Source organism: Numenius arquata, chromosome 4, assembly GCF_964106895.1.
Source record: "Numenius arquata chromosome 4, bNumArq3.hap1.1, whole genome shotgun sequence".
NCBI lineage: Eukaryota > Metazoa > Chordata > Aves > Charadriiformes > Scolopacidae > Numenius > Numenius arquata.
Window position 1 is genome coordinate 11,710,988 of NC_133579.1, and position 23,653 is coordinate 11,734,640.

The 23,653-nt window shown below is 40.0% G+C and overlaps 1 protein-coding gene across 2 annotated transcripts in view; it reads left to right on the forward strand.

Moving 5' to 3' along the window:
* The first annotated feature begins 18,105 nt into the window (after positions 1-18,105).
* Positions 18,106-23,653, forward strand: part of RB1CC1 (RB1 inducible coiled-coil 1) — a 60,984-nt gene continuing 55,436 nt past the window's right edge. For both annotated transcript variants that reach the window (XM_074146877.1, XM_074146876.1), the window contains exons 1-3: positions 18,106-18,189; positions 20,284-20,410; positions 20,675-20,845. In XM_074146877.1, coding sequence (XP_074002978.1) covers positions 18,119-18,189; positions 20,284-20,410; positions 20,675-20,845 — 369 coding nt within the window. In that variant the 5' untranslated portion in view covers positions 18,106-18,118. The remainder of the gene's footprint in view (positions 18,190-20,283; positions 20,411-20,674; positions 20,846-23,653) is intronic.

The following is a 23,653-nucleotide window of genomic DNA, read 5'->3' on the forward strand; positions in this document are numbered from 1 at the left end:
GCTGATGAACTAGAAGTAAAAAATAAAATTAAGTAAAGGGCTGTGCATGAGGTTTAAGCAGGCGTAAGAGGAAATTTTAGTTGAGGGGAAGAAAATGCTTTACATAATGAACCTAGCCATTTTACTGAACGCATCTCTCCTGCAGGCTCCAAACAAGACGCTTGCGTTCTCTTTTGGATTCCTCTTCTAATGTGCTTGCTTGCTTTGTATTCTGGCCGCAACATTTTGCTTTGGGTTTCTTATATTCCATCATCAGCTGCCTATCGTGTACACTATGGAAGGAGAGGTCACAGCAGGCAGCAGAGAAGGTACAACCCAGCCATATGCTGCGCTCAAGGGATCTTTGCTGCAGGATCATAGAATCATCTAGGTTGGAAAAGACCCTTGGGATCATCGAGTCCAACCATCTACCCTACTCTACAAAGTTTTTCCCTACACCACATCCCCCAACACCACATCTAAACGACTCTTAAACACATCCAAGGATGGTGAGTCAACCACCTCCCTGAGCAGCCTGTTCCAGTGTCTGATCACTCTTACTGTGAAGAATTTCTTCCTAAAAGAGAAACCTGAAAACGACGTGTGCGTGGTTCACTTTCATTTAGTCAGGACGGGAATAACAGGCCGGTTCCTACCCTACAGCTTACGGCCTCCTTTGTCGCTAAAGCTCTGCAAGCCCCCACAGGGGCCCGTCCTTCCCGGGGCCCTGACGGGGAGGCAGCGAGCGCAGCCCGGCCTGGGCGGCGACCGCAGCCGGCGCCGCCCTCCCCTGCCGGGGGAGGGATAGATTTCACGTCGGTTAAAGGCGGGGGAGGGCTGCTGCCCGCCTCCTTACCCGTGCAGGGGTGAGGCCTGGGCAGCCCGTGGCCCCGAGCCGGGGAGGCCTGAGGGCAGGCACCCCCACCGGCCGGTTGACGGCCACCGACCACAAACGGCACTTCAACACTCTCCGGGGTCTCCCGGGGTGAGCGCGAAGGCGCGACTTCCGCCTCCCCCGGCCCGCGCGCCGCCGCCGCTTCCGCCCGGCGGTTCCTCCTCCGGGCCGCCCTCTCCCGGCATGCACCCCCGCCGGAAGCGGCTGACGATAATAACAAACATCGGCGGCGGCGGCTGCGCCAGGACTCCCCGGCCCCGCGTCCCCCCCACATCAGTCCGCCCCGCCGGTCTCCTGCTGCCTTCCCTGCCCGCCCGGCAGCCAACCCGCCCGCCGCCTCTCCCCGCCCCCGCCCGGTGACCGTTGAGGCGGTGCGTGCCCCCGCCAAGCCGCCGGGCCCGACCGTGCGCGGGGGACGGGGGGGACGCGACGAGCCGCCGCCGGCCGCAGGATGCGCGGCGCTGCCGCGGGACCCTCGGGTGAGTGGCGCCGGTTGAGTCCCCCCCGCCGCTCCGCTCCTCGTCTCGGCCCGCTCTTAACCGCGGGGAGGGCGGGGACCCCGTTACCGGGAGGGTCGGCCTTGGCGAGGGGCGGCGGTCCCGGCTGTGGGCGCAGGGCTGCATCCGTGGGGTGGGCAACAAAGAGCTGGGAGGTGTCGGGGGGGGGGTGTGTGTGTCGGGGAGGACCGTGATGCCGCTGCTGGCTGCGGTCCCGGGGTGTCGGGGTGACCCCGCGGAGCGGGAGGGGGGGGAGGCGGCGGGGCAGCGTCGGGCGGGCCGGGGCGATCCCTCCCTGCCCAGGGCTTCGCTGCCAGGACGAGGGAGTCGCGGTGAAGTTACTACAAGGAATGACTCAGCCTGGCTGCGCCTCCGTGCTGGCCGGCGGCAGCGGCCGGACCAGCGCCGTGCTGAAGCCTTGTGTTTATAAACGTCGCTCAGCCTTTCCCTCGGTTGTTTACTTGTTTCTGCTCCCGAGGAAGCACATGTCGTGTGCCGAGTTCTCCTTGCGGTTTTTTTCTGGGTTGTTACTTTCGTGTGCGCTTTCAGGCTGTTCTCGTGGTCGGTGCTGGTGTTTCCTTCGCAGTGCCCCCCAAAGTTCTGGGTGACAGTGATCCAGAGGTAGAAATGCTAATGTGAATGCTGGGAAAATTAAATGGACTCATCTTTGTAACACTCCTGTTTCTTACTTAACTTCATCTGGAGATGAGAAAAAAAGAAAAAAAAATCATGTCTGAACCTGAGATACTCAGAACCAACCCCAAAATTTTAGTTTAGCCTTCTTATATCCACAGCCTTTTTTTATTGTGTCATTTGTTTTTTATCTGCAGTGGTTAGGTGGTGTGTTCTGTCTATGAGCCATTCCCTGTGGTTTGTATCTAAAACTTTCACCTTTATTTCTTTATGGGAGAGAATGAGACAGTTGAGTATTTTTTTTCTACCACTCACATAAATGTGCATTAGTAGTCATGCCGTTGGCTTTTGGAAGAACGTGCACTTTTGAAGTTTTTTAGTTGACTGTAGGGTAGAATGCACCTCAGTGCATCTCAGGTGCTGGAGAAATAATGAGGATGGAAAAACATGCTTCTTACAGTTAAAGTTTGTACAGCTGGGAATTACCGTGAGGAATTCTAGATGCTATAAATAATGCATAACAATAAAGAAAACTTGTGCGCTATTATGGAATACTTAAGTCGTGAACGTCAAGAATGTTTAATGTCCAGTACCTTGGGAAGTTTTTAGAAGATGAAGCACACGAAGAAAGGACTTTACTGTTATTTAATGTTTTAACATAAACCTTAGTGGCAAGAAACAAATATTAACCTGAAAGAACATTTAAACATCATGAAGATTTTTTTAAATGAAAGTGTGCAGAGGATATATTTGTACTTATTGTAAATACTGTCTGGAAGTTAAAATGGTTTTATTATATCGGGAGTACTAAAGAAAATGACTTGCTGAAGAACGTGAGGTAAGGGACTTCAGCTGTGCCAGTTATAGGCTGGAAATACAATATCTTTTGGGGTAATGGATTAATGTAGGATAGACCTGATGACACTTTGGAAGTATATTATTGTTTTATACTTTGTGTAAGTAGCTGTATATTTTGTAGATTTTTAAAAAAAAAAAAAAGGCAAACCTGTCTTATGCTGTATTGATCGAGCTTGATTATGCTTGATCTAGCCTTGTGCTCAGCACAGATTTGGGGTAGTAGTCTCTGAGATCATATTTGAGGGGCTGGCTCTCTCCCCATGTCATGTTACCATATTTATAATTAGAAGCGTATGCAGCAGACTTGGGCTGTGACTGGAGCAGAGGGCAAGGGTTATTTTGAGGTCTTCTGTGGTGTCTGTTTAAAACATCATTTGTCCCTTGCATGTTGTCTGAACACAGCTAAGGTTACACAGTCTTGCAAAAATTAAGGTGGAAAACATAATTTCTAAACTATTAGTACATTTCTTAGAATTTCAGTTATTCCGGTTAACTAGGGGGTGAGTGTATGTGGGGAGGGTAGGGTTAGCACATGTTGATTCATTCCTTTTGATAAGAGAGTGGCAGTTACAGTAGGATTGCTTCAAAGAATTGTTCTGTACGTTATCCTGTAGGGTAGGTTGTTATCAGTGTGTTCTTAAGTCTTTGGTTTTAAGCTAGCAGTTGGTTTCTGTGAAAGGTTGGCTCAGTGGCGTGAAGATCTTGAGACTTTTATTGCACAGAGAGGGTTAATTCGCATACTGTGGTAAAGTGAAGTGAGTCAAAATGAAAAACTATAGTGTGCATACCTGCCTGTCACACAAGCTGCTTCAGAGTCACTTGGACAGTGTCCAGGCAGTCATGCGTTTCCTCCTGCATATGCATATTGCTCAAGAAAGCAGCGCTCCTGATTTTGGATCACAGCTCAATGACATTATATGAGGCATTTCTGAAGAGGCGGGGGGGAGGGGGGAAGGTTTTGATAGCCAGGTGCTTTTAAGGACTCTACTAATAGAGAGCATTCTGATGCAAAGTTGATAATCTGTATTACAGGGTGGGAAACACTTGATTGCAAGATGCCAACTTACATAATAATATTGTATTATACTGCAGGACCTGATTGAATGCACTGATACCAAGCAGGCAAAAAAAGTATCACTAATATGTAAATTACTAATCTAATTGTTAGAATTAAAAAGTGTCTGTTTTGTAGCTGACTTGCCAGAGTAATGACTTCAGTGTACAAGTTGAAAGATCCTTACGTGAATTCTTTGTCCTAAAAGCCTACAGCATGATTAATGGCGATAGAGAAATTAACAATGAGGATTTTTGTGAGCTAATTAGGATTTTGTGGTTATTGTGAAAGTCGCTCGTCTACTTACGAGTAATTCATATTGCAGATGCACTTTTAATTTAGTTTTGAGTTCAGTTGAAAGAGAAGTTGGAAGACATCACAGCAATGTATCAGTTATTTCTATTCCTAAGCAGGGTAGGAAGTGGATATACTTCAGTGATATGTTTTCTAATGGGATTTGAGCATAACTAAATTGTTAATAATACATAAATAATATCTAAATCTAAACTGTTGACACTTGTTGATAGAAATATCAAAACAAATTTACTGAAACAAAATTTTCATTCGGAGATTCAGATGGAGCTGGCTACTGTTGGCTGGTCAGGAGAACCACCTGGGGTGGCAGGGCAATTCCTGCTTGTCTTCTGCGCATCTCCAGGTGTGTATTTTCCATTTTTTTCTTCAGGTTTGCAGTCCATGGTTCCAGTAGGGTTCTGAGCTTAAACTACCAGCTCAAGCAACAGCTACTATAGCTTTTTTTATATGCATCCAAGATGTTGACAGTTTCTTTTGGGAACAGATTTTGCAGCTGGGCCTGCTGTTTTTATCACATCAAGGTGAAATGATTACAGCGTGCTATATATAAATCTCTAGTAGTTTGTGCATCTAGAGAATTAGCTGTTGTAGAATTAGCGTGCTTTCTATGTGAAATGACTTGTTTGTGTTACATGAAATTTTCTTGGACTTTTTGATTGAAAGTAAAGTGTAAAAGTGCTTTCTTGACTAGTTGGGTTCCAAATACCCTGCATCTGTCTTGCTGTATAGTGCCATAGGTCCAATAAGCAGACTGATGTGTGTATATTTGAGAGCAGCTCTGCTTAAGAAACGTTCTAATGGGTCTCTGACTTCAGAACATGCTTTCATTTTCTTGTTATGAAATAGCTTATATTTTCTTACCTCCTAGGACTTATTTTTGAAAAGGTATTTTTGCTCTTTCAGGAAAGTAGGAAAGTTTTGGTGATGGGGAAATTGTGTGTTTAGTATTTCAATTGCCTGTTCCTTTTATTTGGAGGGATTAGATTAAACTAGTGTCTGTATGATAGAAACACGATACATTGATATTCATTATGATTCTTGAAGATGTGTTTGAAGGGCCAGTAACCTGTTTTCCGTTTGAGCAGGTTGAAAGCAATGTGTATTTTAAAGGTAGAAAGCAGCATTGAAAAACTATTTAAAGGGAAAGTTTTATCATGGATTAAAAAATCAGAAAACTCTCAGCAAAGCTAAAATATAAATTCTGTTAAGAATGGTACTTTACTGAGATCTGATTTCTGTGAGCATTTGAGGTAGCTGCTTCTAAATTCCCAAATTTTATTTTGGTTTAGTGTTCAATTTCGCTTTTGTAATTGACTTATTGGCCACTTTTTTTTTTTGTAGGATTGAATATGTTCATGCTACATTCTGTAAAATATGTTCTTTTGTCTGTTATATATATTGTAGATACGGCTGCAGCATTTTTTTTGCTCTTTATCATTCGAATGGTGGTGTTTTCCTGATATTACAAGGACTCTAAATGTCAGTGGTTTATCTCAAATGTTATTTTGGGTTTGCTGACACCAGGTAGCTCTGCTGGTATGTCAAAAGTGTGATTATGTGACCCTTATTTAGTGTAGTTTGCCTAGGGTAGACAGTTCATGCTGACAAAATGGTGCTTTTATTTATACAGTTTAACTTCCATCCTCCAGAGTGTGTATTTTTATTAAATTCAGATGAAGTGGAGATTCTTATATAAGAATATATTGTGTAACTGGACTAGCAGCTCTCTTCTAATATATTATGCCTATGCTATATTGTAAGTATTCTGCTAGTAAATTTAAGGTGACTTATTTATCTATTGTAATTAAAAATATTCTTCACAAAGACTTGTGTTGTCTGCTAATTGAAAGGGGCTTGATTCAAACCCAGTAAATTCTTCTTTAAACAAAAAAAAGAAAACGACTCAAAATTCTCAGCTCTGTCTGATCAAAAAGAGGGGGTGTAATGTGTAAACTTTCTTTTACTTACATTATGTGAAAGACTCGGAGGTAGAACACCTATAAATTTCAAAAAGCAAATTTAATGTAACAGCAATTTTACATGCATGTTATGGCTGCAAACAGCACAACCAGGGTTCAGTAAGGCAGGAATATAGTCATAGTATCTCAACAGTTGTGGGTTGATTTTTCTGGGTAAGGTGTTTTTTGGTTTGTTTTTGGTTTTTTTTGTGAGGTTGTGTAGTACTTAAGTTGGTAATATTCCATAAAGGAATTTATTAGTGCACTTTGTTAGCTGTCTTGAGCTCCCAAAGATTTATCCCAGAAAGGTAAAGAAGGGCAGTTGAGAATTACTACAGACCTTCTTGAGATAAAATAAAATTTAGTATTCTTCAAACCCATCCTGCAGTGCTTCTCATTTCTCAATACATTGCTGTGATCTTTTAGATTGATGCCAGTAGAGATCTGAAGGTTATTTATAAGTACGTAACATGTAAATAGAGTAGTAAGCTGATCTGCCAAAAATCTAGACACGTTTTTTGAATATGTATTCATAGGGAGGGTGGAGATTATGTAGACTCTCCATGTCATTGATGGTCCTTTACTTGTCTTTTCCAGATACCACAGAAAAAAAAATCTTGATAAATAAGAGGAGGTTCGTAAGTGATATGTGAATTATAAAGAACTGGAAAATGAGATATTAGAGAAACTCTGTCTTTGGACCATGAAAGTTCAAATGCTAAACCTATAACCATCTGTATGAATAAGAAAAAAAAAAAAATGGAACAAGTTTAGAAGTTGCTAATCATTTAAACAGTTTACCAAGATGGTGGTTGATTTCTTTATTACTGGAAAACTTTAATGTTATTCTAAAATATGATTGCTCATGAATATAAACTAATTAAGGAAGACCCTGTAACTTTTACGTAGGCAGACTAAATCACAAGGATCTTTACTTGTCTTACATTTCATTACTGTCTGTCTGTTCCTTTCTTTCCTATCTGTAGTGTTTTCATTCCTGTGAAATAAATGCCATTTAATCAGTCTTAATTTCTGTGCCTTCATCCTTTAAAGTGGGTCTTGCTGAGTTACCTTGTGCTATCCACATAAAAGAGGAAAAAAACCCCACCTTTGTGGCATGACAATGGTGTTTCTGGAGAGATGAGTGCAGAAGTGGCCTTACAGTTGGTATTTTGAGAAAATGTCCTCGATTGTATCCATGGTAATTGCCCATTTTTGAGTTGTCTTAGCCTGGTCTTTAAGAGGATAGTGGTATTTTTTTAACAGGTTATCATTTATAAGAAGTTATTTATTAATAACTGATGATGACATGGGAAGTTAGGAATGTGAATGTTGCCTTCTGGACGTTTTCACTTGGTCTTCTTGTATGATGGTGATGTTCGGTACCCCCTGTATGCATCAGTCTCTTTCCAGCCTTAGTTGGAGTCCAGCCACAGTTGGAGTGGGGCTGCGTAGTGAACTGGATTATGGAACTAATTCAAGCTAGCAGTAACCAGGGGAAGTTACAGCAAAGTAATCCAGTTTACTCCATAGAAGTATGGAACATTGCACCACTGAAAATTAGCGCAGGAAGAGGAGCAGAAGGACTGGCTGAGGAAAAGGATTCATAAGTCTGGTGCTCTTATTATGACCAGTGTTTATGTGATTGTGGTCTTGGTTAACCAGATAGAGAGTGAAATAAGTTAGTGAAATAAGCTCTGGTGCCGACTTGTCTGAGTTTGATGTAAGAAATAAGAGTTTTGTTGGCTGCTTCTTGCAGAATTGTTTGCAAACACTGTAAGATTTTACATGCTAATTATTTTTAAAGAGTATGTCTACAGGGAGAACCTTCCCACCAGTATGGAGTCAGTAACTTGAATAAAACCACCCGAAGCTCCATGTAGCCAAGAGCACCATTCTTTGCGAAGTGAATGTATTAATCTCTGTAACTGGAGGGAGGCTTGTAGTCTACAAATGCTTTTGAAATGGCAAAATTACACATTTAAAAAAGAAAAGAAGGCAGACAAAACCTTCAGTTAACTTTGTCAAAGAACAAGTTGCAGACAGCTGTGAAAAGACTGTTTCCATCAATTAAAAGCAGAAAAGAAAAAAAAAAAGGATACTTTTACAGGCTGTGGGCTGTTTCCTAGCAATAAGATTGTCAGAAAATCTTGGTTTGTTTTCTGACTTGTACCTGTTAATTGAGGCACAGAAATTTCTCTGTATGTCAGGTAAGAGATGTGGGTTGGTTTGTTGTTTTTTTTAACTGTTGTAGGAGAAAAACTTTTTGTCCAATCCATTGTATGGATCGTGTTTTGGCAACTCCTCAAGTCAGTGAAAAGCGCAGTGTAAGTAGATGCTAACCCTCAGATCTGAAGCCTTGCGTTTACATACATACGGAATCATGACACAATATTTAATAATATTTGAGGCACAATGTTGCCTCATAAACATGTTTGAAACTATTGCTTTCCTAAAATTCATGATATAGGTTGTGTCTGAACTTGTAAGAAGCTGCATTGTTTTGGGCCGTACCAATTTCAAAGCTACTCTTTCATGCACAGTGTTTTCTTACCTGCCCTGACGCAGTTACTTTTGATCTCCTCCTGTTCCACTGTTGATGTTGTTGAGGATCTGTGAAGGTATTCTCCCAGCAGAAGTAGGGAGGTGATTGTGCCCCTGTACTCAGCACTGGTGAGGTCACACCTGTAGTATCGTGTCCAGTTTTGGGCACCTTAATACAAGAGAGATATCGAGGTGCTGGAGCGAGTGCAGAGGAGGGCAACGAAGCTGGTGAAGGGCCTGAAAAAGAAATCATATGAAGAGTGGCTGAAGGAGCTGGGACTGTTTAGTATGAGGAAGAGGAGGCTGAGGGGAGACCTCATCACTCTCTACAACTACTTGAAAGGACGCTGTAGAGAGGTTGGTGCTGGTCTCTTCGCACAGGTAATTAATGACAGAACAAGAGGGAATGGCTTCAAGCTCCAACAGGGTAGGTTTAGACTGAACATTAGGAAAGACTTTGTCACAGAAAGAGTGGTCGAGCATTGGAATAGGCTGCCCAGGGAGGTGGTTGAGTCACCATCCCTGGATGTGTTTAAGAGCCGTTTAGATGTGGTGTTGGGGGATATGGTGTCGGGGAGAACTTTGTAGTGTAGGGTAGATGGTTGGACTCGATGATCCCGAGGGTCTCTTCCAACCTGGACGATTCTATGATTCTATTGCTGCACCTGCTTTGCTGAATGAGGAGCTTCCATGTAATTCAGAGTTGCAGGAGCAACTTGTAACTATGGTGGTCAGATATAACTCTTAAGTTGGTATTGTGTAAAATGACTCAACTTAAAGAGTAGGGATAAAAAAAAAAGCATCCTGTGAATTACTGTATACTGAATTACCGAGTTCTGAAATTCCTTTTTACTGAATTGTGAAGCAGGGGCTTAGGCATGTTTCCTGGTTGCCCTGCAGAATTGCAGCTTCGTTCCTGTGTTGAGCGGAAAAGACTTTCTTTACTGACCAGCAGTCGAGTTTGAGAGCTGCTAACAGCACAGTGACTGTTGGAGATTCTGTAATTAAGTAACCGCCTCTGTGCCTGATGCACATCTCAACATAGTATAAATAGAGCTCCAGATGGCACCTTACAGATGTCAGGGACTGACAGCCTTTCTTTAAGACTACAGTGTGGCTTGAGCATGAGGTTTACAGGCTTTGATACAAGGTGGTAATGGGAGATAGGATCTTCACCTGGAATAACATGTACCTCAGTGATTAGATGTGGTCTTCTGGTTAAATTTATTTTGGAGGAGAGGGGGATGAAATTATTCTCTGCAACTGGGTCAGGAGGAGCCCTACTGTTTATTCATCACAGCTTAGGATTTTATTTTTTTTAAAAAAGTTTTACTTCAAATTGTCTTAAGTGTTTTTCAAAGCATGTTTTCTTTTGGTACTCCAGATAAGGATATACGTTTGCATTGTGTTTTAGAAACTAAGCCATTTCTGTTGCTAAAAGCATTAGTAAAGAATGTATGCCCTTATAATGAGGTTATTCTGTCTGATATTCTGGTGGTGGTAGTAGTCTTCTGCAAAATAAAGATATTTCTGGTCAGATGCATTGGTTGCAGTATTGAAGAAAGCTCCTTGAAGTCTCTTTTAGAGATCATCTTACAACTAACATGAAGGCAGGCGTTTGTTTCCTTGAACTCAGCTTCAGTCTCTATGTTCATTTTCCTTTGATACTAGGATTTATGTGCTATAAAATCTTTTGCTTGTGAGGTGTACAAGTTGGAGCAAGAGAGCATTTTTTTGAGAAGGGCACCTGAAAAAAAAATAGCGGTAGAAGACAGGTTTGTAAAAGAAAACAAAATGAATTGGAGGGAACAATCTGTGCTAGTCTTATACCTTTGTCTATTATAGAGTGACTGTAGTTGAAGTGAAACAGGAAATCCTGCTCTAAAAGGAGTGGAGAGGAAGGTGATAGCAAAGGAGTTGCAGCATCTCAAAGACAAACCTTTAGATTTAGTGTAAGGAAATGAAGCACAGCGTAATAAGATGTTAATGTGCCTCAAAGTTGGCTCTCCATCTCCGGAGGAGATGGTGTATTCTCCTTGAGGGGAGATGTTCTCCAGATAAGTTTTTCAGTGAATGAGGAGTAGCACTTGAGTCTTTCAAGCATGTGACAGACTTGTCAGCCTCTGCCTCAGATGAATTGACCTTTTGACAGGCAGAAATTGTGCTGTGATCTCCTGTGAGATGCCTGACCCTTGAAATCAGGGGGAACGTTTATGACTCATACTGGAGGCACTGTTACCTGCAGTATAGCCACAGCTGGTCCGCAGTAAGAGAAGAGAAACATGTTTTCATTAGCAGCATACAGATAACGTTCATACAGAGCTATGTGAATATCTAATAATTAGCAATGTGGAATTGCAGGCTTCTGAGTAAACAGTGAGAGTCCTGCCTTGCTCAGGTAGTTAGGTTAGTTCTGTCTGCTTTCAGTTGAGCTCCTTCAAACCTGGAGATATACATAGAGGGGGAGAGACTTTGGGCCTCTTGGTCCTCTGTGACCTGGGAGATGAAGCATGGGTAAGTGTGGCACTTACTGTACAGATGTGAAGCGGTACTTCCCTGGGCATGAAAAGCAAGGTACCTTATACTGCTGGTGTGTTGCTGTTAAAGAAGATAGAATTTTAAACCACTGGGTTTAAAGGAAAGCCATGACTTTGGGATAGTTCAGTTTAAATTCCATGGAGGTAAAGAAAAATGTAAAAATCATAGAATCAAAGAATGGTTAGAGTTGGAAGGGACCTTAAAGATCATCAAATTCCAACCCCCCTGCCATGGTCGGGGACATCTCCCACTAGACCAGGTTGCTCAAAGTCCCATCCAGCCTGGCCTTGAACACCTCCAGGGATGGGGCATCCACAACTTCCCTGGGCAACCTATTCCAGTGCCTCACCACCCTCACAGCAAAGAATTTCTTTCTAGTAGCTAATCTAAATCTCCCTTCTTTCAATTTAAAACCATTACCCCTCGTCCTCTCACTACACTCCCTGATACTGTCCCTCCACATCTCTCCTGTAGCCCCCTTCAGGTACTGTAAGGCCGTTATAAGGTCTCCCCAGAGCCTTCTCTTCTCTAGGCTGAACAACCCCAGGTCTCTCAGCCTGTCTTCACAGGAGAGGTGCTCCATCCCTCTGATCATCTTCATGGCCCTCCGCTGGACTTGTTCCAGCAGGTCCATGTCCTTCCTGTGTTGAGGACTCCAAAGCTGGATACAGTACTCCAGGTGGGGTTTCACCAGAGCAGAGGGGCAGAATCACCTCCCTCGCCCTGCTGGCCATGCTTCTTTTGATGCAGCCCAGGATGGGGTTGGCTTTCTGGGCTGCCAGTACGCATTGCTGGCTCATGTCAAGCTTATCTGCAAGCATCCCCAAGTCCTTCTCCTCAGGGCTGCTTTCCAGCCATTCTCTGCCCAACCTATATTTGTGCCTGGGACTGCCATGTCCCAGGTGCAGGACCCTGTACCTGTCTTGGATGAACTTCATGCGGTTTGCACGAGCCCACCTCTCAAGCCTGTCCAGGTCCCTCTGGATGGCATCCAGCATGTCGACCGCACCACCGAGCTTGGTGTCGTCGGCAAACTTGCTGAGGGTGCACTCTATTCTACTGTCCATATCTCCGACAAAGATGTTGAACAGCACTGGTCCCAGTACCGACCCCTGAGGAACACCACTCATCACTGGCTTCCACTTGGACATTGAGCTGTTGACTGCAACCCTTTGAGTGCGGCCATTCAGCCAGTTCCTTATCTATTGAGTGGTCCATCTGTCGAACCCATGACTTTCCGATTTTGAGACCAGGATGTCATGTGGGACAGTGTCAAAAATGTATTAATGATTTTGTTTGCTTAAGTTTAGTTTGTAATCCAGGTTATAAAGGAGGCATGCGAAATGAGATGTCAAAAACATGTGCATGAACTTAAATATTGGAATATGGTAGAGGAAACTTAATGACTTTAAAGTGAAGCTAATAATCTCCCTTTAAACCCTAACAGCATAAGTGTTGATTTCTGTCTTTGTCCTGTCCTGAATGCCATATTTCAGTGCTTGAGTTTGTGAAGTTGGAGAGAATTGTACCATGAAACAATGGAACAGTCAGAATTGGATAATGGGGCAGGGCAACCAGAAAAGGTTGATTAATGTAGCCATAGGATTATTTGTGGAATGTTGTGAAACCCATGACGCCTGTACTGTAATTACAAAAAGGAAAGGTCTGTAAATAGACATTCATTTAATTCTACAGATGTAGCAATGAGCATGTTCTGAACTAAATAAGATACATTTAAAAACTTTTAAACAACACACATTGAAAGTATTGATCAACACAGACTTCGAAAGTACTCGGTTGTTGAAGAGTTTATATTGGATAGGAAAAGGTTACAATACTTTCATGAAGTGAAGCAGATGTGGTAATTGCATTGTAATGTAAACACATTGTAGAGCAGTGACATTTTAACCAGTGTAACATATTCATGGCTGGTTTTGGTGTTTTGTTAGCTGGTGTAACAAAATACACATCTTCTGAATTAATTCTGGATGCTTTTTCTACTTTGTGCTATTCTTTCTTTTTTGTCATCTTTTTCTTATATCTGTGATCTTCTGTCTTCTCTGTCAGCTGCTACAGACATTTTCTTTTCAAATTTTCAGCTATTTTTTTTAATGATCTTAGTGATAATTCATGGCTGTTGATCATACAAGCTTCCATCCCATAAGTTGAAGGATCTAGTTTACATGATAACATGGATCTGATGCCACAGGTCACACAGTTCAAACAAATAATCTGTGTAGGTTAGTAATTTTCTCTGTCTTCAGTAATTGTCAAATTCTGTAATTGTTCAATCTCTATTAAAGTTAATTAGTATAATTTCAGCAATGTAACACTAAAAAGCTTGAAACTTGTAACACTGTGTAACAGTGTAATGCTAAAAAAGCCTTAAATGCTCTTAATGGCATATTGAGGTAATACATTTTATTATTATTATTCTGTTTGTATGTGTTTATGGATATATTCTGTTGAAGCTTGACGGTGCCTGACTTTCACTCCAAGCTTATGTTAAAAGCTTGTGTTACTGCTGAATCGTGATATTCTTGAGTATTGCGAACAAACTTAAAGGCTAATTTTTGATATGTAGCTGACCTTGCTCGTAAGTCTGCTATATCCTGACTTTTGAAAGAAAAGAGACCTCGGCAACTGTGACCAGTGTTCAGGCATCTCCCCCTTTAAATAATCTTGGACTTTGTTGGTCAGACTCAGCCAGATGTTTGGAGATGCAAAACCAAAACTAGGGAGAGCTCTCAAAATTCAGTTTCTTCCAGTGTTGTGAAAACCAGGCAGCTGGAGAGACATGCAGCATAGCTCCTGCTGCAGGGAGGGCTGCAGCCTGCCTTTTATTGGGCACCAGTGAAACTGCAGGAGAGCTTGGTCTTAGAGGCACGTTTTCTCTGAAACCTCGCTTTACACGATTCCTCTGTTCCTAAAAGTACTCGCTGAAATTTGTGGCAACCTTGGGAGTGGGTAAATTCTACTTCTTTTTTTTTTGTCTTTAGAGAGTAATCTAATACAAATTTGTCCTGCCTGTGTGAGTGTAGTTCTGTTCCCACAGAATTGTTTGTTGAAACGCTGGGTGGAAGAAACACTACTTTTTTTTTTTAACTTCTTAATAGTTACAAAGGAATTAGAAGAATAGAGACTATAGTGGTGTGATCTTACTTTGTGGCAGAAGTGTTTCAGCAGTTTCTTGTTTTTCATGTGCGTTACTTTGATCTAAAGCAAGTATTCATAAATTTATTTTGTTCAAGTACAACTACTGACTGCTGATAGCTAAACTGGAAGAGAACAGTTCAGTTACTGGTTTTCCAATGGTAATACTTAAACACATTGCTTTTTTCCCTTTTGTTGTACTTTTGCTTCTGACAAAGTGGTATGTGTGCATTTTGCATGGGAGGAAAGAGGGAGTGGACAGGAGGGAGGAAGATAATAGCTGAAATAACAGCCTAACAAAGTGCTATTTGTTCCATGCACATAAAATACATGTGGTAGTTATGTAACTTTTTCCTTTATCATAAGATTTGCAAACTTAGGATGAATTGTTTTTAATTTACTGTTAGTATAGCATGAGTTGTATAAAATGATTTACACATTCTAATGGTTTTCAGGCTTCAGCAAATCTATTTTTAGAAGTGGATTATCACCCTTTATAGTGCCTGATCATCTTGCTAGGGCATTAACATGATAGAAATAATGTTTGTTTGCAGTTTGGAGTTTGATTGTGCAGTTGCCTGAGTGCCCTGAGCCCAACTGCTCATCACCAGCTTCCTTGCCAAGGGCTCCTTCTCCTTCGGTGCTGCTACTTCACTGACAGCAGTGAAAATAAACTAGGGTAGCCTAAAAAGACCACCTGTGCTGATCTGGCTCATTTTGGTTGTTGTAGTTTAAACAGCAATTTGGGGAGAGGAAGACCCTGGCAAGGATGCCAGTGACGAGCAGCTGGGAATGGTAACATCTTTAGCTTATTTAAAAAAATAAAAAAGAAAAACAACCAAAGAAAACCAAACCCCAAAAATCTTATTAAAAGTTTTGGAAGAAGGTGAATGGATCAACAAGCAAGGTTTCCTTGTTTCAGGTAGGGAAGGTGATGCTTATTCCTGGAGGAATCTATTGGATACAGCTGCAGGATAAGGCTGTCTATTCAACAGCAGTAGCATGTGTGCCTTTTTACACTGGATTTTCTTAGATAAATTGTATTTTGTTATGACTTGCTGTATTTCTCTTAGCGTCATAATATCAGAATTCTGTGCCAGTTCTGAAAAATACTTTCAATTAATGGAAGTACAAGCAGTTCTTGTTAGTGAACTAAATTTAGCTCCTTGTAAATACTGTAGAATATAACTTACGGTTATTTTAAACCAAACTTATAGGCAAAAATATTTAGGTATGTAGCAGTTTTGAGCAAACTTAATAGCATTGCTAATTAAAAAAAAATAATACCACAGAATCCCAGAATGATATGGGGTTGGAAGGGACCTCTGGAGATCATCTAGTCCAACCCCCCTGCCAAAGCAGGTCCACCCAGAGCAGGTTGCCCAAGAACGTGTCCAGGCGGGTTTTGAACACATAATTATTCTTTCTGGCATTGACATACACTGATTTCTTGGTTAAATGTAATGATGGCCATAAAATTCTGACACTTTAATAATACCTGTAATTGCATTCCATATCTTTTCTTTGCAGATCTTCTCTGGCTTTGAACAGCCATGCTACTCTGTTGCCAAAAATCAAGTAAAGCGAATGTACGTATTTATTCTCCTCTTGAATTTGAAGAAGGTAGTAGCTTCGTATAGTGCCTGAAGGTAATTCTGTCTTTGCTGGAAGTTAAAAAGTTTGAGACTACCGATGCATGCGTGGAAGATGCTGTCATAGTATTTTTTTATCTTGATAATGTTTTTTCTTTCTGTGTTTTAAATAATTAGCTATAGTGTTAAAAGTGTGGAGAGGGAAATATTTCATTAAAATTTTACATGAGATATCTGGACAGATTCTCTCTTAAGTATCACTTCAGCTTGGAAGATAATATTCATGTGAAAATGAGCTACTGTATAAGCTTTTTCTCTGCTTAGGTGGAAGAGAGCTTTTTTTGTTGGGTGCTCCATGGTACTTGCCTTCAGCATTATATTAGAAACAAATGTTAAATGATTGTACCTGGGCCACAGTTACAGATACACCCTTTGTGAAAAGAAGTCTCTCTGTGTGCACGAGACTGATTAATTCTAAAACCTAGGCCAAAGAATTTAGTAATAAATTATTACTAGCTTGTTCTTGGTGTTTAGCAGTTTTTGTCCAATTAATTTGTTTATAGAGTATATTGTTTTTCCAATATAAATTGGAACTGGTGCCACTGAGTACAGTGTAAGGACAACAAAAATCAATTCAAATTATTTAACTGGGACTTCTGTATTTGTTATGGTTCTGTTTCTGAAGCCTTGTTATGAAAATGCATGTTTTTAAATAATTTATGTACTATAACTAATGCTTGAAAAATGTGTGGTAAGCCATGCTCTTGAAAGAAAGCTCTTTTGACTTTCTGGAATTATTATTCTGGTTCTCCTAAAACCTCTTCCCCTCCCCATTTTAATGGTGGTTTTGTTCTTTTTCTCTATGGTTTGTCAGTTTTTCCTCTATGTAGGTAAAGAGATAAAAGCAAATTCAGACTTACTTTAGAATAATACAATTAACTGCATAGACCTTGTGTGTATCCTCTTCATCTTTCAGGGAAAGAGGGGCTTCCTGTGTTTCCTGTGAAGTAATTTAATACAAAAATGAATTTTTATAATGAAAGAAGGATATTGTTGAGTGGCTAAAACTTTTACAGTTTGACTTTTCATAACTCCTTCCACATCAAAAAAAAATCAAGGTCATTAGCAACTGTAGTGCTACTTGTACTTTTGCAGCAGCTTTTCCAGTATGGAGGAAATTACTCATAAACTTCTGAGCTCCTATGGAGGAGGAGATAAAGTGTGGAGTATTTCAGTGATTAAAATCTCAGGTTAAATCTCAACGTTTTACACGTTTTACAAAGCAGTTCAATGTTTTTCATCTTTTACGTACACTGGAAAAACATGTGCTTGTAGTCACTCATCCAGATGCTAGTAGGGCACAGGACTGAAAATGCATCCAGTGTGTTGGACTGTACTTTCTTGATTACTTTGTATTTGCTATTAGTTAGAGAGAAATTAGCTACAGATTTACTAGTGCTGAAAATGGAGGAAAATATTTTTTAAAACTATTATTTTAATTATGGAGAGATAAACCAAGAAAATCTAAATCATCTTAGCTATTTATTTTTATTTTTATTTCTTGCTAATGCTTCCATATGTCTGAGTGAAAAAACTACGGATAGGGGTAGTAGTGAGCAGATAGAATTTGTAGCTGTAAGTTGAGGAATTAATACTTACAGCATAGGTCATGCGTGTTTGTAAAATCTAGAAAAGGTGTCTGGAATAACTGTATCTGGGACTTTAAAAATGCACTTCGTAATTGAAAAAAGCCAGGTAATGATATGAGATGGTGGCCTCTGCAACTGAAAGTTGTTGTGCTTTTCTTTTTAATTCTCCTCAGTGTATATTTTCATGTGTTCTCCTAACCATGTGCGTATGTAGAGGCCTACCTTGTCCATGTTTCAGGTCAGAGGAGCATCTGTATGTTTAGTAATGGATAAGGAACTGTGGAATATGAGAGCTAATGTATTCACCCACTATATATCTCAAAGTATTTTTTCAAAAGCACATAGGTGTCTTTCATAACTCGTATGTGAAACTAACACTTGATTTTTTTTTTTCAGTTTCTAAATGATTTTAGCAGTGGAAGTTACAAACTTCAGAGACCTAAAGAAATCATCATGAAGCTATATGTATTTTTGGTCAACACTGGAACTACCCTTACCTTTGACACAGAACTTGCTGTACAAAAGTAAGAAAGGAAATTAATTGCATGTTGGTTGTATTTTAAATTAAAAAGAAAGAGTGTATACGCTACTTCTGTACTGAATTCTGGAGAGATGACACTCAGTTGTTTTTTAGTATGTCCAACTTCTAGGTTTTTGTGTATTTGAGTGAATTTTTGGTGGTTTTTTTTTTTGGATGAGTGTTTTTAGTGCCTTGCAGGTGGTTGTGTGTGTTTGAGGTCTCATGAAAGAGTGGAGAGGTTTTTTACTGTCTGGGGCAGTGACAGAGGATAAGCTGCTCTTAGTGGAGTCTGGTGGTGTTTGGTGCTTTGTGGAAAAACTGTCAGAATGACTTCTGATATTCTGTGACCTTTATTGGATGGTAGTTTTATTTAGGATTCCTCTGTAAAAGGCTTATTTTTTGCTGACTGGCATCACAGAAGAAATTCTGCAGATTGTTCTTTCTCCTGTCAATGTATACTCATCCTGAAAAAAAATGTGTGCTCTGTAATATTTTTGGGTTGGATGCTAAAGAACTGGCATACAGGTTTTTGTCCCATGTCCAGGATGGGTAAAAGTTGGTTCTGTCATATGTTGTAATGCTCCAAAATGTTTTACAGCATTTTATATGCAAAACCTGAACTTCTGAATGCCCAGCTGCCTGAAACATGGGCAGTGTTACAGAATCACAGTTAAGTCCCAACAACTTTAATATTTGTACTTTTTTCACTGCACATTAAAAGCATCTTGCAAACGTAAAGATATTTTTAGAGAGGTGTAGATGTACTGGGTGTATTGTATCCTTTTCCCTTGTTCTCTGATCTAGTAAGTAAATTATGTATAATACCATGATAGCCCATACACCTTGGAGCTAGTAAGAGCCAAGCTTACCCACTGTCTTCATATTTTGTCAGTGATGAATGAGTTGCAAGTAATTGTGCTACCATGGATTTTGTGCTCAAATCCATTGTTTCGTTTCTCCTGAATTCCCGTTTGTAATTTTCATGACTCAACAAGTGAGTTTAGATTTTGAAACTTTGAATGGGCCCTATGACTGTCTACAGTGATTGGTTTTGTATGCGCTTCTGCAAAGCCCACTGACACTTAGTGTATTATTGAGTATGAAATAGTGTTTCATCTCAGCCATTCTGGATCCACCGGGTCATTTGCAGGTGTGTCAGCACCCCTGTATGCTGTCTGGTACATTGGGACGTTCTGTTCCTAAATCATAGTGAGTGAGGTGCAGCATCTGACCAGGCACCTAATAGTCTGGTATGGGCTGACTTTTTGCTCAGTTGGATAGTTTTTTGAGAAAGAATCTTTCCAACAGCTGAACTACACAAAATCCAAGACTCCTCAGTTGAACAGTTTAACTTCTAATTCCATGTGTTAGTTTGGGTCTGTGACACTTACTGTATCATATTAGTAAATTCTTGTTTAGTTTGGTGTTTGCCTGTGCCTTCAAGGTAGTCTAGAACTGTCTAAGATAAGCAGTAAAGTGAAGATGTCATCATCCAGAGTGTAAGGTATGGGGATGGTGAACAAAACCAAGGATGGTTTATTGATCTGCGGTTTCCATGCTAAAAGTGTCCATAATGTTTATATGGATTGTTTAATTTCCTGTTATTAAATGCTGTACTGCATTTCACGTACAGTAAATCTGTCAGAATTGATTAGGTGAAATAGTTCATACGTTATGCATAATGAAGTGTTATTATTCTTGTTGTCATCTTCTAGGGTTTCAGTAAGTCAGCTGTTTGTTCTTAAAGTATATATTCAAAGAGCGTAATATAACTTTTACAGTTATCATTCTAAATGCTTGATGTGACTTAATCCAGAACATCAGCATGCTATCAGGTCATCTTGGAAAGAGATTGCTGATGACTTCCCAGTAATGCAGAGGCTGTTGTATTTTTAGTTAATAACTTATAAGCTGGATATCTGGAATGCAACACATTACAGCACTTAAACTTAGAAATATGTCATTGTGCAGAATAAAAAGCAATAGCTCTTTAAAAAAATTTCTGCTTTGACACAGACAAGTCATCTGTCATTACAGGAATATGTAAAATTAGAGACACAAATATGCTGATAGTGTCATCTTCACGTTTTTTTTTCAGTGTGGCTGATCTGAAACATGCAATTCAAACGAAGTATAAGATTGCCATTCAGCACCAAGTACTGGTTGTCAATGGAGGAGAGTGTATGGCACCAGACAGAAGAGTGTGTAGTTACAGTGCTGGAACAGTAAGTGCATACAGCATTCTTCGTCTAAACTGTCATTTATAGATGAAGAAAAAGATGTTTTACTAAGGGATTTTTAAGTATTTTTCTGTAGTGTACTGCTTGATGGATTTTTTTGCTTTGAGAAACAGATGTTTATGTATTCAGCTTACACATGTAGATTTTAACATGTTCTTAAGACATGTCACCCACATGATGAAATAATTGGCGATTGAACAGTATGTTGCTGTTACTCAGTGTTTGGTTTCATTTTCTTTTTGAGTGTAGGATACGAACCCAATTTTTTTATTCAACAAAGAAATGATCTTGTGTGAACGTCCACCAGCTATCCCCAAAACCACTTTTTCAGCAGAGAATGAGATGGAATTGAAAGTAGAAGAATCTCTTATGATGCCTGCAGTGTTTCATACGGTAGCATCACGGACACAACTTGCTGTGGTAGGTAAATTTTTACTGTACTTGCGCATCAAAGGAAAATAACCTTTTTGTATGTCAGAGGGGAAGCTTGATATAAACTATGAAATAGTTCAAAGGACAGTGATAATGGTGTATTAGTGATGATGTATCCTTCAGAGCCTTTGTCTTGAAGTTTCAAGGTAGGTATTGAAATGTGCTTGCTGCTTCAGCATTTTCAAAGCTTCTTTCAAAAGCATATTGTGATACAGCTTTATGGATGCATATGTTTACAGCAGTGCAAAATAAAAGCAGTCTGGTTGTTTCGGACCCATGCCTTAATGCTCTGCCTTATTTTCTGTGTCTTCACTCTGCTTCAACCTGAGAACAGAAAAGTTTGTTACTTTGGAAGTGTTGCTAACCCAAGTGGAAAATTAGCAGTATAATTTTCAAAGGCACTTTGCCAAACTTCTATTTCATCTTCTATGTCTAAACGACTGGTGAGGCATTCATAAATCTAAGCTTCCTTTTCCTAAAACTCAGGTCTTTTACTATCGAGTGCCGGCTTTTACTTGCATAGAAAGCAAACTTGGCAGAATTCCAATTTGATTCCTTCTGTATTATTTGACAGGGGGAACTAGTTCCCTGCAACATGGTCAGTAAGGTATCAGGTGTGCATGCAGCAGAAATGGCTGCCATGTTCCAGAGAGTGACACAGTGTCTTCTGTAGCTGGAATGATTGCTTTCCTTCATGTTAGGAAATACTGCCTTCGTTTTCCTTTTCAAATTTTACATTTAAATGCATTAAGTATTTTTCATGTTTCTAAAGACTATTTTAACTTTCAACGGCGAGAAGTGGGGGAACAGTTATGTTTAGCACTTAGAACAAAATGAATAGTAATGTTTTTAGCGTGTTGTCTTGGTAATAAAGTTTCTTAGTTTCATTGACAACTTTAATGCAGTCCAAAAGAATATTTAGCACTTGAAGTGGCTGTGTTTTAATACTGTACAGCTGAATGCAGAGAAAAGTGCTAAGTCTTGCATATAGTACAAGGTTTTTTGGTTTTCCTCCTTGGCCTCCTGACCTGTCAGGAGGGGGAAAGTTAGCATGGATAATCTGATCTTGGCATACTGTCTGATTTAAGGCAAGGATTGAGTCCAGTAGATTCTCTTCCTCTTTCCACCACCTGTTGACAGTTATTGCTGACTTAGTAAATAAGACCTTGAGTTATTAGGGATCTGAATCATATGACTGTCATACAGAGAAGAGTAGATATCAATGTGGATTCAGCTTGGAGTGGGAGGTTTTCATTTGTGCTCCTTGAAGAGTGTGAGGATTCTTGTTTTAGCAGCTGAAACAGAAAGTGCTTTAAAACCATTTTTTGTGAGGTGTTAAGAGGATCTTATAAAAGTCAGCAAGACTGATACCTGTTAAATACTTAACATTGATATGAAAAGGTGGACTGTAGTAATTACTATGGTCTTCTGTGTTTATGCTTTATTTAGGGTAATGGAAGTGAAAGGTGGTGGTATCCAGTCTTAAATTTCTTACTGTTGATATTTTATCTTCTTTCTTCATCCCATCCCTGATTTTGTGGTCTTGAAGAGTCTTAATTTTGGTTTTGGTCTGGTATCTGTACACTGATACAACAGATTTAATTCCTCTGGAGTAAGATTTTTATGTTCCAGGAATTTTATAAAAAAATACTGCTACTTAGACTTGAGAAGAATTGTTAGTGCTACCTTCTCTTGCCGCTCGATTCTGAAGAATATATTAATATGCAGAGCAAGCAAGTTTATTGCAGCGTTTCTGTTTTAAAATTAATTATTTAGCTCTTTATTGGCTCGTTCTGGTGGCAAGCCTTCTGTAAGGGAAGCCCATATTTCAGAAACTCTTAAAAGTCTCTGCATGGAGTCCAGATTTTATTTGCCAACTGGAGCTATAATATTTAGCTAGAGACTGAAGAGTTTATCTAGAGAGAGTGATTCTGAGCTGATTGGCAAGAAGAAAATAAATCTTTCCATACTTGATGATACCTATTAATATTATTATGGGATGGGGGAGGAATTTAGTATGTAAAGGTCTTTAAACATGGATCTAAATAGAATTCAGGATTTATTTTTAGCCTGCAGATTTATTTTGAAAAAGATTATTCTGTTTCCCACTTCTTCCAGACCTTCCCGCCTTGTAAAAGGACTACAATGATAGTAGACTCTTTTGTGAAAAACTTAGAAATTTCTTCAAAGATTAAATGGGTAGTAACATTCTTAAATCTGATATACTTTACCCATGGTTAATTTTATCCAAGATCTTAAACCTTTCAAAACTATAGCCTCTGTTCTAGCCTGTGAAAGTGCATTGGGTACTTTTTTGGGAGGTCAGGGGAATGACAAAACCATCATATATGGTGGAAGGTTAGTAAATAGGGTGTCATAACTTTAGATGTACCAAGGTGCAAGAACTGTATAAAGGAGTATTAGCAGTATTGTACTAAAGCAGTTTTTCATGATGCCTGCTTGGAGCATATTAAGCTGTAATTCAGAGGAAACTGAGGGAGGACAAGCAACGTGGTTAGAACATTAATCTTCTTCAAGGTTGACCATAAGCCTCTTGGCTGGGAGGAAGAGGGAACATGGGATATTAATCCTTCTCAAAATTGATTAAGATCTGGGGGTAGCTGAAAAGGCTCTGAACCTCTGTTGTTGTGAGATTGATGCATCCAAAGCCATGCTGAGAGTACTGTACAAGAGACTTCCTGCAAAAGTGGCATGAAAAATCTGCCTTACAATAGAAATAGTGAACAGCACATGAAATAGTAAAAATTGCTTAGAAGATAGCTGCTAACTTACTGT